Here is a 12,651-nt window from a genome sequence, read left to right on the forward strand (position 1 = left end):
ACGCATCAATTTCTTTGTCAAAACTTCATCGAATTTTATTAAAAAGTTTGAGCAGAAACTTTTTTTGACTGATGTCTGATACAAAAAATAAAAAGTATAAAAATTGACAGAAATTAACAGTCTGTATTTTTTGTTACATGAGTTTTTTTTTAAACCTTTATTGATAATGTTGAGAAATAATAAATGCCGGATTCAGCTATTGCAAAATCCTTAACGAACTCACATATTGCACCTTAACAAAGTTTTTAATGATAGGAATATTTTTTCTCAATAACTCGTTAAAATGCTCGGGGTGAATGCTATGAAATAGAGAAATAGACCCGCTTGGGACCATCAGAACCCCTCACGAATGTTCAGGCGTACACGTAAAAAAGACCTAGCTACGCCACTGATTTTGATCATGAAAAAATAGAAAGTGCTTTCGAAAATTACGTAGATTAAAGTAATTATGAAAGAGTCAAAAAAAAAAAAAAAAAAAAAAAAAAAAGAGCTCTGATTGTCATCGTATAAATTTTGTTAAAAAATGACCGAAACGTCTTAAAAACTAATTAAGTTATGTTATATTATATGAAATATATATTTTCTATTGGAATGTTTGAAACCAGGAAACAGTAAGTTAAATTCAGACCCTCCTGGGACTAGTATAATAGTCACAGGTCCCACTTACACTGAAGTTCATTTCTGCAATCAATTTGATAACTGGCATTGTAAAGATGACAACTGTCTATGAAGCGGTTAAGCTAGCCGCAAGTATGAATATTTAGATAATCGGATACTGATCTACTGGGAATATTTTATTTTTCTAATTTTAGGGCCCATCAAGAGCATATAAATCAGATACAATGATTGAAGTAATTGAGTCAACAATTAGTCATTACAATATAACATAAATATCCCACTAAGCCTCAGTCAGAATCACCCCCCCCACCACCTTAAAAAAACCCACAAAACCGCCAATAACATACATTAAACACATATATTTATATTAAATGACCAGTATTCAGACCTGTTCTTCTGAGATCAAAAGAATTACCAATAAAATTACCATTTTTTCCATAATAGTAAAGATTTTCTTGTGCTAAAATTCATCTAAATTATCAAAGTGCTAGGAATATTCTGAAAGAGTTCATCGCTAATTATTATAAAATGGGCATTTGATTGAGGAGTGGCGCCCATCCTCAGCTAGCCTTGTCAGCTGTACAATTCTAACAAAAGCACTCAGACCTATCAATACAGTTTTTTTGAATTTCTGACTAAGCAGTGATTTTTAGTTTTCATATACCGGACTGTCTTTTTATAATCAGTAATATCTATATACTTCTCTTTTTGAATACAAAATACGTGTTAGGTTTGCCTTAGTAAGTGTTCATTGTTTGACACTTGAGATTATTCCAATATTTAAGAAAACTGTCACACAATGCATGTTAACAACTTACATACAACAAGACTAAACCAGGGACTGGCTATACTAAGTTAGTATAGACTGTCCCTTCTTTAATCCATACTTTTCTTTGGAAAATGATTGTACCAAGTCAGGTGTTTTTTACTTGTTCCTTGATTTTGTCACTTTTTATGAACTTCCACTTTTTCACGAATATACCGTCGAGTTCGGTTAAAAAAAAGAAATGGTGAAATATTCTCGTTTACAATTTTATTTTATGATTATTAAACCCATGCACTCAGTGGTGTGAAAATTGTGTGGTAGAGATTGTAGAGTTTTAAGATAACGTATCTGTTGAACAAAATATAAGTCGATGTTTTTCCCCGTCAAAATGTATTCTATATATCCGAAATTTATCTAAATTACAATTAAAAAAAATTAAAATAATTAAAATGTCAATTGTTCTTGAACAATTGAGAGGTCTTTCCTTTTGGAAATGTAAAGTACATGTTCCAATAGGCGTAGAATGCATTGAAAAGCTCTCAAACACACACAAAACCGTTAAAAATGACAAAAACAACAAATTCGATAATTTGGACATGACCTTGACTTTTGACCTTGTAACCTTTGTGAAGGTCATTGGTCCACAATGTCATTGTAAAGGACCCCATGGGTCTAGGACTTTTCGTTCAAGAGTTAAAGCTAATTTTACCTTTTCAGAAACCGTTAACAAATCCTTTTGGTCAAAATGTAAAAAAGTTGTGCCTCAGTCACCTAAACATTTTTCACTGTTTACTATTTCTGTAAGATTAACCGTTTTTGAGATATCGACTAAAAAGTTGAAAGGTCAAAGGTCAAGGTCAACCTTAAAAACATTTAAAACACACTGAAAATCCTTAAAATAAGGTCAAAAACACATAATTTGCTATCTGGGACATGACCTTGACCTTTGACCTTGTAACCTTTGTCAAGGTCATTAGTCCCCAATGTCATTGCTGAAGACCCTATGGGTCTAGGACCTTTGGTTATATAGTAAAAGCTGATTTTGTCTTTTCAGAAACCTAAATCAGGGGTTATGCCCCTTACAGAAAGGTCCAATCTCTTCGGTCAAAATGTAACAAAGTTGCGCCTTAATGACCCAAACATTTTCCACTATTCAAAAATTCTGTAAGTATAATGGTTTCTGAGATTATCCCATAACAAGGTGTTAGGTCAAAGGTCAAGGTCAACATACACATTTGACCTTGAGGTATTTTTCAAAGTCACATGAATTGATGATGAGTGGTGAAGATCCTAGGGGTCTATGACTTACGGTTTCTGAGTTTTGGTGGCCAACCGACACCGGTTAATTTTCATAGGGGCATAACCCTACCAATGAGTCGTTGAATCCTTTCGATCCAAATGTGACGAAGAACCGGGGTCTGGTCCTGAACAAATTTCACCCTTTGTTTTTTTTCTACCTATTACGGTTACGGTGTTGGAACGATAACAAGGTTTTTGGGTTTCGGAGGGATTACTCCGAACCGACAAAATATTTCGACTCACAGGGTGAGTTCCGGATAGGTATTCATAACACCGATACAAAGTGTGAACATGAAAGCGACACGTCTTACGGTTACGGAGGCTAATTTCGTCAAAGTTTGGCGGAAGAATAATAATAATAAACAGAAGAAATACAGTAAGGTCTTTCCCTTTTGAAAAAGGAAAGACCTTAATAATAATAATAAACTTTGAAAAAAATGCATTGAGTTGATTTAAAAGCTTGTGCAAAATTGTATTTCTTACCATAATACTTGTATATAACTGAGGAGCACACAGATTTCAGGAAACATTTCTGAAAAGAAAGCCGAAAACATAATGTTGAATAGGATTTTTAGGAAAAAACTACCATTGAATACTTGCATGAACTAACCATTACTAAGAGGTCTGCCTGACATCATCCTCAATTTTAGATAAAAGATTTCCATTGCAGTTATACGAAAATATCATTATACAACAAAAAACTTATAACCTAGATATAGAAGTTAAAGTTGTGATATAACTGAAAAGTAAACATGTTATAATAGACAGAATTGTGATTAAATGTAAAAATCTAAAAGATATGGTTTCAATTTCCTATAATGATTTTTTAATCCACTAAAACTTTTTTAGCATATGATCATTACCAAAGAGACAGCATTTTCGCTAACATTGTTCACAGTTTGATTTTTTTAAGATACGACTATCTGCATACAAGTAAGTAAGTAAGTAAGTAAGTAATGACTTTATTTACAGAGGGTGACTCAATTAGCTTTCGCTAATCTACCTTGAGGCCCTCACAAAGAACAGACAGTACAAATATTACAAAGCTTACAGTTTCTAACATATTATGTAAATGCACTATTCATACTAACTATAAACTGTCTGTAGAACAAGAGAAAAATACATTCATTGATATATATATATATACACATAACATTCAAATCATTAGAATATTTGAGTAAGTTGTTATAAATCATTTATAGACAAGAAATCAACACATTTTTGTTTAAAAGTGTCCAGGTTTTCACAACATTTTATTTCATTTGCTTGTTAATCGCGGAATACTCGCTTTTTAACATATGAATATAGGGTTAGTAAATGCAATGACACTTAACTCAATTAGGGAGCTACCATTTGATTTTTATGGGGGGGATAAACGATCTTACTTTGTGTACACTGCAAAATTTCAGATTAAATGCCTTTTTTTTTCTTAGCTTATCCAGACTTTTTTACAACAATTGCCATCCTGCCTTTTTTTTTCCAAGTTACTCATCCTGCCTTTTTTTTTTACTCAAAATCCTGTCCTGCCTTTTTTTTCAAATTTCATCCTAGCCCCCCATAAAAATCAAATGGTAGCTCCCTTACAAGTATTTTTTTTTTTTTGCATTTTGCATCCCCCCGTAGACATCCATTTAACTCAAGTTGCAAGTAGTTCTTTATACTTTTCATTAGTTTGCTTTTCAGTCATTCGTTTTACCAATTTCTACTGGTTCAAATTTTATTTCATAACGTTAAGATAGAACCAGATTACTTGACCTATATTGATTAAAAGAGAAAGTGAAAGTACAAATGTATAATTATATGCAATCCTTACACAGAGCGATCTTTCGAGTTAAAACTGTATCACATTGTGCATGCCGAGATAAACAGACAATGCCGAAGAAGGAAAAAGCTTTTGAAAAGGTAGTAAATAAAGGCAACAGTAGTATATCGCTGTTCAAAACTCGTAAATCATTTTATTTCATATTGTTAAGGTTTATGACCCCTTCTGTAGCCATTTTTGTACGAATTTTTTAAACATAAACTGTATCAAAACTACAAATATCATGAATAATTCAGACGGGCCATTTTGTACATATACTAGGGGGAAACTTGATGCAAAGCATTATTATTTACTGTTTTATTGCATTTAACAGAAAAAGAGTACTTTGTTGCAAATAAACCAAGATTTTTATAGAAAATCCACAGCCTTTAATACAGAGATTTTTGTTATAAAATTTGAAACATAGATTACTCACTTGCTTTTCTATGATGTGCTAGTGTTTATTTTTTACAAAAAGTTCGAACCAACCTGTAAATTCCAAAATACCTCGTGAAGAGTCACTTAAGTCGAGCGCACCCTTAATGGTGTACTTGATTTGGTCCATATTTTTATTTGTGTTAAACAATGACTACATAAATAAACTTGTTTTAAGGAAATCAATGCTAGCACTGTATGCAATAATCCTATATCTATCAGTCATCAAATTGCCAAATATGATAGTACAAGGATAAAGGCTGTGGATTTTCTATAAAATTTCCATATGTTTAGCATTGAATCAACAGAAGGGTACATAATCCTTAATGTTAATTGTTAAAATCGCTGTACGAAATTACAATGAGATACGTTTGGAGTGGGACATGTAAAAAGTCTATACGTTAACCATACTGATATATAGCTCCGCCAAAAGGGATGCGCAGAGCACCTGCTTCTGCGCTGCGGAATACTCCCGACTTGGATACCCCTTTGGCGTTTCACACATCATATATCCACAGACACTAGTACTCAAGACGTACGTTCTGTCAATAGTAATAACATATGGGCAATTGGAATAAAAAAGTGTCCATGTATATTAATTTTTTTACAAGTCAATTTGTTGAACACGCCTCCATGGGTAACAATATATTACAACGGGGACATCGACAATCAAAATGTGAATCAATACCAACGATACAGCCGACGCTTATTCATACACAAACTGTTTCATTTGCATTATTTTAACTATTATTGGGGAATGGATGGGTGGATGGATAAATTGGTGTCTGATGCTTTGTTGCAAGTAGGATATTATAACAAGAACACGTTAATTTGCTATGGACATTGCTATTGCCAACACGCTTATCCTGAGTTTTAACGTGGTAATTCAACGGGCAACAGTCTAATAATTTTAACTTTGAGACTACCAGTCTTTGCCTCAGGCTTTTATAAATGCTACGTGCTTGGCAGAGAAGCAGCAACTATCTAGAATCCTTTTTCACGAAATCGGAACGTTAACGTCTCTTGTGTTCTATTGTTCCATCTGCTTACCCTTCCGGAGCACCTGAGATCACCCCTAGTTTTTTGGTGGGGTTCGTGTTGTTTATTCTTTAGTTTTCTATGTTGTGTCATGTGTGCTGTTGTTTGTTTGTTTTTTTTTTCATTTTTAGCCATGGCGTTGTCAGTTTGTTTTAGATTTATGAGTTTGACTGTCCCTTTGGTATCTTTCGTCCCTCTTCCATGTATAATCGACAGAACAATTATTAACCAGTAGACATTGTACATTAGACAATCTCATAATCATACACATGTACAGTGGGAATAAGTCGAATTTTACGCTCGTTATACTTCCTATCGAGTTTCCTATTAAAAAGATGTATAAAACATCAAATTTGATAATGTAAAAACAAAATCATCAAACAAAAGTTGTACAATGTATCATAGTTACATTGCAGTCTCTTTATTTAAAACATAATATGCTGCATGTATTTGCATAAAGGCATGTGGCAGCAACAATATGACACAATCTACATTACAATGATGTATTCAATTCAATATTTTATTTAAGTCTCATCTCTCAATAATATATATAATACAACATTACATTAAAATTAATGTAAAAATATATAAATATAAAAAGAGAGCCATTCTGTACAGAACTACAAGAAACTATAACATTAGAAATTATATAAAGAATTCATCTATTATAAAACATATTGACATTAACATTATTTACAGTATAAAACATTTCTACGTCTATTTAAAATAAGATTGCAGGCTTTGGCACAGCTACGAATCATATTATTATCTGTAAATAAAAACACTAATTTCTGTTTATCATCAAAAGACATAAAATCACTATTAAAATGTGTTGCTTCATCAAATATTTTTTTTCTAAAATCGTCATATAAAGGACACGATAAAATAACATGGGCTTTATCTTCTAAAATATTCATACAATTATCACAGACTCGATCTTTTAAAATTAATTTTTCAAATCTCCCCGTTTCTATTCTTAGTGGTGCTACACCACATCGAAATTTGGCAAAAGAACTCCTTTGCGAAAATGGCATGTATGTAGCAGCTAGAACACAAATATGTTCACTAAGGCAATCTACTTCAATAAATATCTTTACAATGCAATATTTAATTAAAGTATTGCTATGCCATTAAATTAGACAACTCTCAACCATTGACCAAATGACGTGAAAATTAAACTTTGGCAATTATACCACATCTACATTTTATATTAATAATATGATCAAAACGTACTTTTATCAATAAAATGCGAGACTTTTATATAAAAAAAAACATCATAATCTATTTGTGATTAAAATTTGATTTTTTGGCATTTGTTTAAATATTTCTAAGGTGTTGTGTTATGTGTGCTTAACATTTCATTTCAGAAAACAAATGCTCAACCTACAGACGAAGGGCCTGTTATTATTAAGCCTGACAATTCTGTATCAATCAAAATTTTAGCCAAACCGGGTGCCAAGCACAATTCTATCACAGGTAAAAATTAATAATATTTAATTAACTTGTCATTTTTGTTCTGTTTTCTTAATAAAATTTTGCCATGCTTACCTGATTCAAAATCTGGTGTAAAATTAGATCATGTGTTTCAGAAAACCAGATCAAACTTACATTAACATCACATGCTTTTTACAGGTTTTGAAGACGATGGAATAGGCGTTCAAATATCTGCTCCACCAATGGACGGAGAGGCCAATACAGAACTTGTTAAATATATGGCCAAAGTATTGGGTATTAGAAAGTCGGATATATCACTAGACAAGGTAAACACCATTATTACTATATTATTTATTATAGTATCTGTTTCTTTTTTCAGTTATTAGATATTTCTGATGAAAGAGGATGAAAAGTAAAATTACAAAAATACTAAACTCCAATGAAAATTCAAAACGGAAAGTCCCAAATCAAACGGCAAAATCAGAAGCTCAAACACATCAAAAGAATGGATAACAACTGTCATATTCCTGACTTGGTGTAGAAAATGGTAGATTAAACCCGGTGTTATAGCTAGCTAAACCTCAAATGAACCTCTCACATGTATGCTAGTCGCATAAAGTTCCACCATATTGCATTGACAACGATGTGGATAAGGCAGTTTGAACTTTATGTATCAAAAAGTAAAATAACAAAAAATATCGAAGTTCAAGGAAAATTCATAACAAAAAGTCCTTAATTTTGTCAAATGGTAAAACCAATAGCTCAAACTAGTATAAATTAAATACCGATAAGATTTTTTTTAATTACTTTGTATATATTCATAAAATTTGTATCTGAACTGGTCGAACGCAGATTTACTTCAGTAGACATTTATTATTGTTAGGTTAAAGTTCTTGCTCATTGTTTTGGTAAGTGCTCAAGATTTAACAAATCTTGTAAAATTAGTGGACAATCATTCAGCATTTGTTATATGATTAAATAACCAGTTCAGAAATACAAAGGTGTTACATTTTCGAAGCTGTGATATTTTTGTATAGAAAGAATGCTTTTTCCTTTGTGTGAAATAAATTGAGAAGACATTATCCCAACTTCTAATTGCATTGCTGACACTTAACAATCCGAAAAGATCGATTTGCTCTATTTCCCCCGTGAGTAAATATAAAGAGAAACCCCCAAAAAACAGACAAAATCAGTCTTTTTTGGGTGTGTCTATTCCTAGGATATAGAAAATCTTTACGAAAACACATCAAATTTGGATATACAGGCGACACATACACGCTGTATTGGCAAAAAAATAAAATAAAAAGAAATAAATGTTATTTCGATTTATACTACACAGCTAATTAAGCTGAACCGTTTAATGACAGCTTCAGTAAATCCACTGAACATTAAGATAACAGTTTGACATTTTTTATTGTTATATATACAGGGTTCCAGATCGCGAAACAAACTACTCGTAGTTAATGGTCTAGAAAAAGATGTTATAATAACAAGTATCAAAAGCCAAATAGACAAATGAAAGTTCAAGAAGGTGAAGACGACAAATAAGCAGTACGAGCTGACTCTGTAGGATCAACGAACAGCATTTTCCTACAGTGCCTATATTATTAAATTGAAGGATGCGATCTCCATGTAAATACATTTTGCTTGCCAAATGAACAGATACATGGATGCAAAAGACATGACGAACACTAAAGTTCTAAGCTGAAGTCGTTCTAGGTTGTCTTTATCCCAAAGATTTGTGTCAACACTGAAATGTTTCCATTAATTAACATCAGTCTGAAAAAGAAAAATACTATTTATTTAGATATTTTATAATTTGTGAATTCAAAATATTTGCAGGTTTATTGTGACATTTTTTATTTGAAAAAATTAAAATGGACTGATCAAACATATGAATCATCTTCATTATATTTATTTAGATTATTATAATATTGAAAATAAAAACTGTCAATGACCAGAGGTTATTTTCTTGATTTATTAAAATTACACCCTATATTCAGGTGATATATTTTATAAAAAAAACTAACCTCGTCTTCTTACTGTTACTTTTGTTTTGTTTTGTGGATTTTCTTGTTCCATTTCAGAAAAATGAACTACATACCTGCAACGAAAGTCATGTAAACATCCTAAATAAGAGAACAATCCAGAATATAGTGTTGAATAATTCTTTGCACAATCTATATATGTTTTACTGAATCACTGAAACATATATGTACACTTTGTTAAGCTTCATAAAGATATGACTACGGTAACTAAATCAACCAATACTATACTTTTGTAACTATTACCTAATTTACCAAATTTTAAAACATTAACGTTGATAAAATCACCCAAAAATAATCATGGCTCTAGTAATGTAATATAGACAATTTAAAACTAGTACTTATGAAACAGATACTATAATAATTGACCCCTAACAAGTACAAAACCAGGGATATTATGTAAGTATAATGACGATGTTTTTGTGTTGCCTACAGTTGCTTGTTTAACTTACAGATGCAACGATAGACACACACACATAGAATTTAAAGCACTCAGACAGGCTTCTGATATTCCGTGCTGGTCTCGAGTGCATATAGGTTATAGGTTTGATCCTAATGTGTAAAACCATTGACGTAAAATGAGTTATTTATATGATACCTGATATATTACCGAGTTAACAAAGTAATTGTCCTACAGGCAAGATCAGTAGTCTGAAGTTTAATACTGATAGATTGCGATTTGAAACTTGCATTACAAATTCTGAGATTTTTAATTGATTGAAAAGCAATTTAAAAAAAAGAAAGTTTATAAAATTTTTGTATGTGCCTTTAGAAAGTGAGAATGTTATTATCATCAGGCCTAATTTGTTTCTTTACTCCTAATTCCTAATAGTCTATTTATGCTAGCTAACATACGACATAGAACCTACTGGATATATTAACAGATTTTCACATAACTTTGCCATCAATAGATTAAACTATAATTTTAGATTGACTTACGTTGTACGATCCATTTCGATGATGGTTTTCCTTTGTTTTCTCTGGTAAGCCCTTTCAATTTTTACATTGATTTCATCAGGATACTTCTTCCAATCAGAACAGTCTTGATACTCCCAAATAGCGCTTACTGTGTTAAAAGATCATTGGTTGAAGTTTTTATTAGACTAGTATGTAGAAAATATGTAAACATATAACATTTCCTTTTGGTTAAATTTGACTGATATTTTATTGATATTCGTATTGAATCATCATTATATTGATAGAGCTGATGTTTTTTCATGATAAACATGTACAATTGTAATACAGTAAGAATTCATAAAGTATATACTGCACAGAGAGACGAGTACCTGTTGAATCTGAATAGATGGGAATGATGTAGTCGCTGGCATGTTTAGTAGATGTAGTGGTTACATCAGATACATATTCATCTTCCTCGTCTGACATTGATCGACGTCTAGCATGCTGACGTCCTGGTATTCGGGCCGTGGTCGGTCGACCAATTTGGGATTTGTCATCTCTTTGAAAGGATAAAATATAGGTTGATGCATATTTTTTAATATAATGATACAGATATTTGTTTAAATGATTCCAAAACATATACACATAGTTTGTAGATATCTACTTATGATTAAACTCGAAAAGACCTATTCTTGTTATTAAGTTTGATTATAACATAAAGGCAAAGCTTTCCATATAATGAAGTTAAAAATCTGTTACAATTGTCAGTCATACTACTAGACTCAGAAATAAAGTAATGCAATGCTGAGGCAGTTTGGAAGTTTGAGCATCTCTTCTGTGCATGTTGCAAAAATACTTTTTTGTTTGAAATTATTTACCATTGTATCATTTTATATACAAAAAATATATAAAACTTGTTAAAAGATAACACTGTAACAGATTCCATTGTAGTTTATGTCAGACAAATTCTTTGAAAATGAAGTGAAGATGATTATATTGAATTTGTGTTTTGGGGATGTTTCAAGTAAATATGGAAAGTGACCCCCTATTTGTATTTTATATTTCGGAAGTATTTATAAAAAGCAATTCACATTAAATTTGAACAAACTTTATATCATTTAGTGTTATTTCAATAACTGAATATGCGGAACACATGTACAATGATTAAATAAGATGAATTAATTGGTCTTTGCATAAAAGGTACCATGCAAATGGAATTAATCAGTCAAATTACTATTTTGCTGTTCAATACTGTATCAGTGTTATGTACTTGTTTTGGCTTTCGAACTTTTTTCATCTGAACGTCACTGGTTAGTCTTGTGTGGACGAAACGCACGTCTGGCGTATTAAATTTTAAACCTGGTACCTTTTGTTAGCTATTATTCCTGTGTTTCTCTGTCCTTTATGTTCTCCCATTTATTTGTATTGTAGTCCTGTCATGTAATGTTGTCATTTTAATGTTATATTTAACATTGACATAAAAGCGGCAAGTTTGGCATGCCACAAACCATGTTCAACCCACCATTTGTTTCTTAAAATGTCCTATACCAAGTCAGGAAAATGGCCATTGGTATGTTATAGTTCGTTTTTGTGTGTGTTACATTTTAATGTTGTGTTTCTGTTGTGTCGTTATTCCCCTCTTATATTTGATGCGTTTCCCTCAGTTTTAGTTTGTAACTCGGATTGTTTTTTTTTCTCAATCGATTTATGAGTTTCGAACAGCGGTATACTACTGTTGCCTTTATTTAATATATAAGTCAATGGTATAATCATTTTCGTGACCCATTTATGGGCATTATGTTTTCTGGTTTGTGCGTCCGTCTGTTCGTTCGTTCGTCCTTCCGTTCGTCCGTCCGTGCGTCCCGCTTCAGGTTAAAGTTTTTGGTCGAGGTTGTTTTTGATGAAGTTGAAGTCCAATCAACTTGAAACTTAGTACACATGCTCCCTATGATATGATCTTCCTAATTTTAATACCAAATTAGAGATTGTCCCCCATTTTCACGGTCCACTGAACATAGAAAATGATAGTGCGGATGGGGCATCTGTGTACTGGGGACACATTCTTGTTTTTTACATAATATTCAAAGCGATGCTGTAGACAAAAAAACCCAGAAACAAACGCAAACATTTTTCGATTGTTAACTATTCAAAGCAAGTTGTTTCACTTGTGATTTCAGTAAAAATTTTAATCCGTTAAAAAGTTCAAATACATTTATTTCTGCTATTCTGGATTTTTGAATAGTTATATTTTTTTTCTGTATCTAATAAGCACGTATTACTGAACGCATATCTCCTTTTGTGCTTTGAATGAAGGATAC

General features: G+C 31.8%; 2 protein-coding genes across 2 annotated transcripts; one reads left to right on the top strand and one right to left on the bottom strand.

Annotated features, from left to right (window-relative positions):
- Positions 1-4,424: 4,424 nt before the first annotated feature.
- LOC143071192 (UPF0235 protein C15orf40 homolog) lies at positions 4,425-9,351 on the top strand. The gene is made up of 4 exons (XM_076245358.1): positions 4,425-4,585; positions 7,325-7,433; positions 7,590-7,717; positions 8,821-9,351. Exons 1-4 carry the CDS (start codon positions 4,472-4,474, stop codon positions 8,908-8,910), a joined length of 441 nt encoding a protein of 146 aa, XP_076101473.1. The 5' UTR covers positions 4,425-4,471; the 3' UTR covers positions 8,911-9,351.
- LOC143071194 (uncharacterized) lies at positions 6,334-10,923 on the bottom strand. The gene is made up of 4 exons (XM_076245360.1): positions 10,723-10,923; positions 10,376-10,502; positions 9,422-9,495; positions 6,334-9,170 (listed from the first exon to the last, which is right to left on the bottom strand). The coding sequence occupies exons 1-4, from the start codon at positions 10,817-10,819 to the stop codon at positions 9,166-9,168; spliced, it is 303 nt and encodes a 100-aa protein (XP_076101475.1). The 5' UTR covers positions 10,820-10,923; the 3' UTR covers positions 6,334-9,165.
- Positions 10,924-12,651: the final 1,728 nt, after the last annotated feature.

The sequence above is a fragment of the Mytilus galloprovincialis genome, chromosome 4 (genome assembly GCF_965363235.1).
Source record: "Mytilus galloprovincialis chromosome 4, xbMytGall1.hap1.1, whole genome shotgun sequence".
Taxonomy (NCBI): domain Eukaryota; kingdom Metazoa; phylum Mollusca; class Bivalvia; order Mytilida; family Mytilidae; genus Mytilus; species Mytilus galloprovincialis.

Bases quoted from the DNA above. Each gene is read 5' to 3' on its own strand.
- LOC143071194 (XM_076245360.1), bottom strand. From the start codon at position 10,819: ATGTCAGACGAGGAAGATGAATATGTATCTGATGTAACCACTACATCT. The intron at 10,503-10,722 runs GTACTCGTCTCT...CTTTTAACACAG, and splicing joins CATCTATTCAGATTCAACAG to TAAGCGCTATTTGGGAGTAT. The intron at 9,496-10,375 runs GTAAGTCAATCT...CTTTCGTTGCAG, and splicing joins ATCGAAATGGATCGTACAAC to GTATGTAGTTCATTTTTCTG.
- LOC143071192 (XM_076245358.1), top strand. From the start codon at position 4,472: ATGTATAATTATATGCAATCCTTACACAGAGCGATCTTTCGAGTTAAA. The intron at 4,586-7,324 runs GTAGTAAATAAA...ATTTCATTTCAG, and splicing joins AGGAAAAAGCTTTTGAAAAG to AAAACAAATGCTCAACCTAC. The intron at 7,434-7,589 runs GTAAAAATTAAT...TGCTTTTTACAG, and splicing joins CAAGCACAATTCTATCACAG to GTTTTGAAGACGATGGAATA.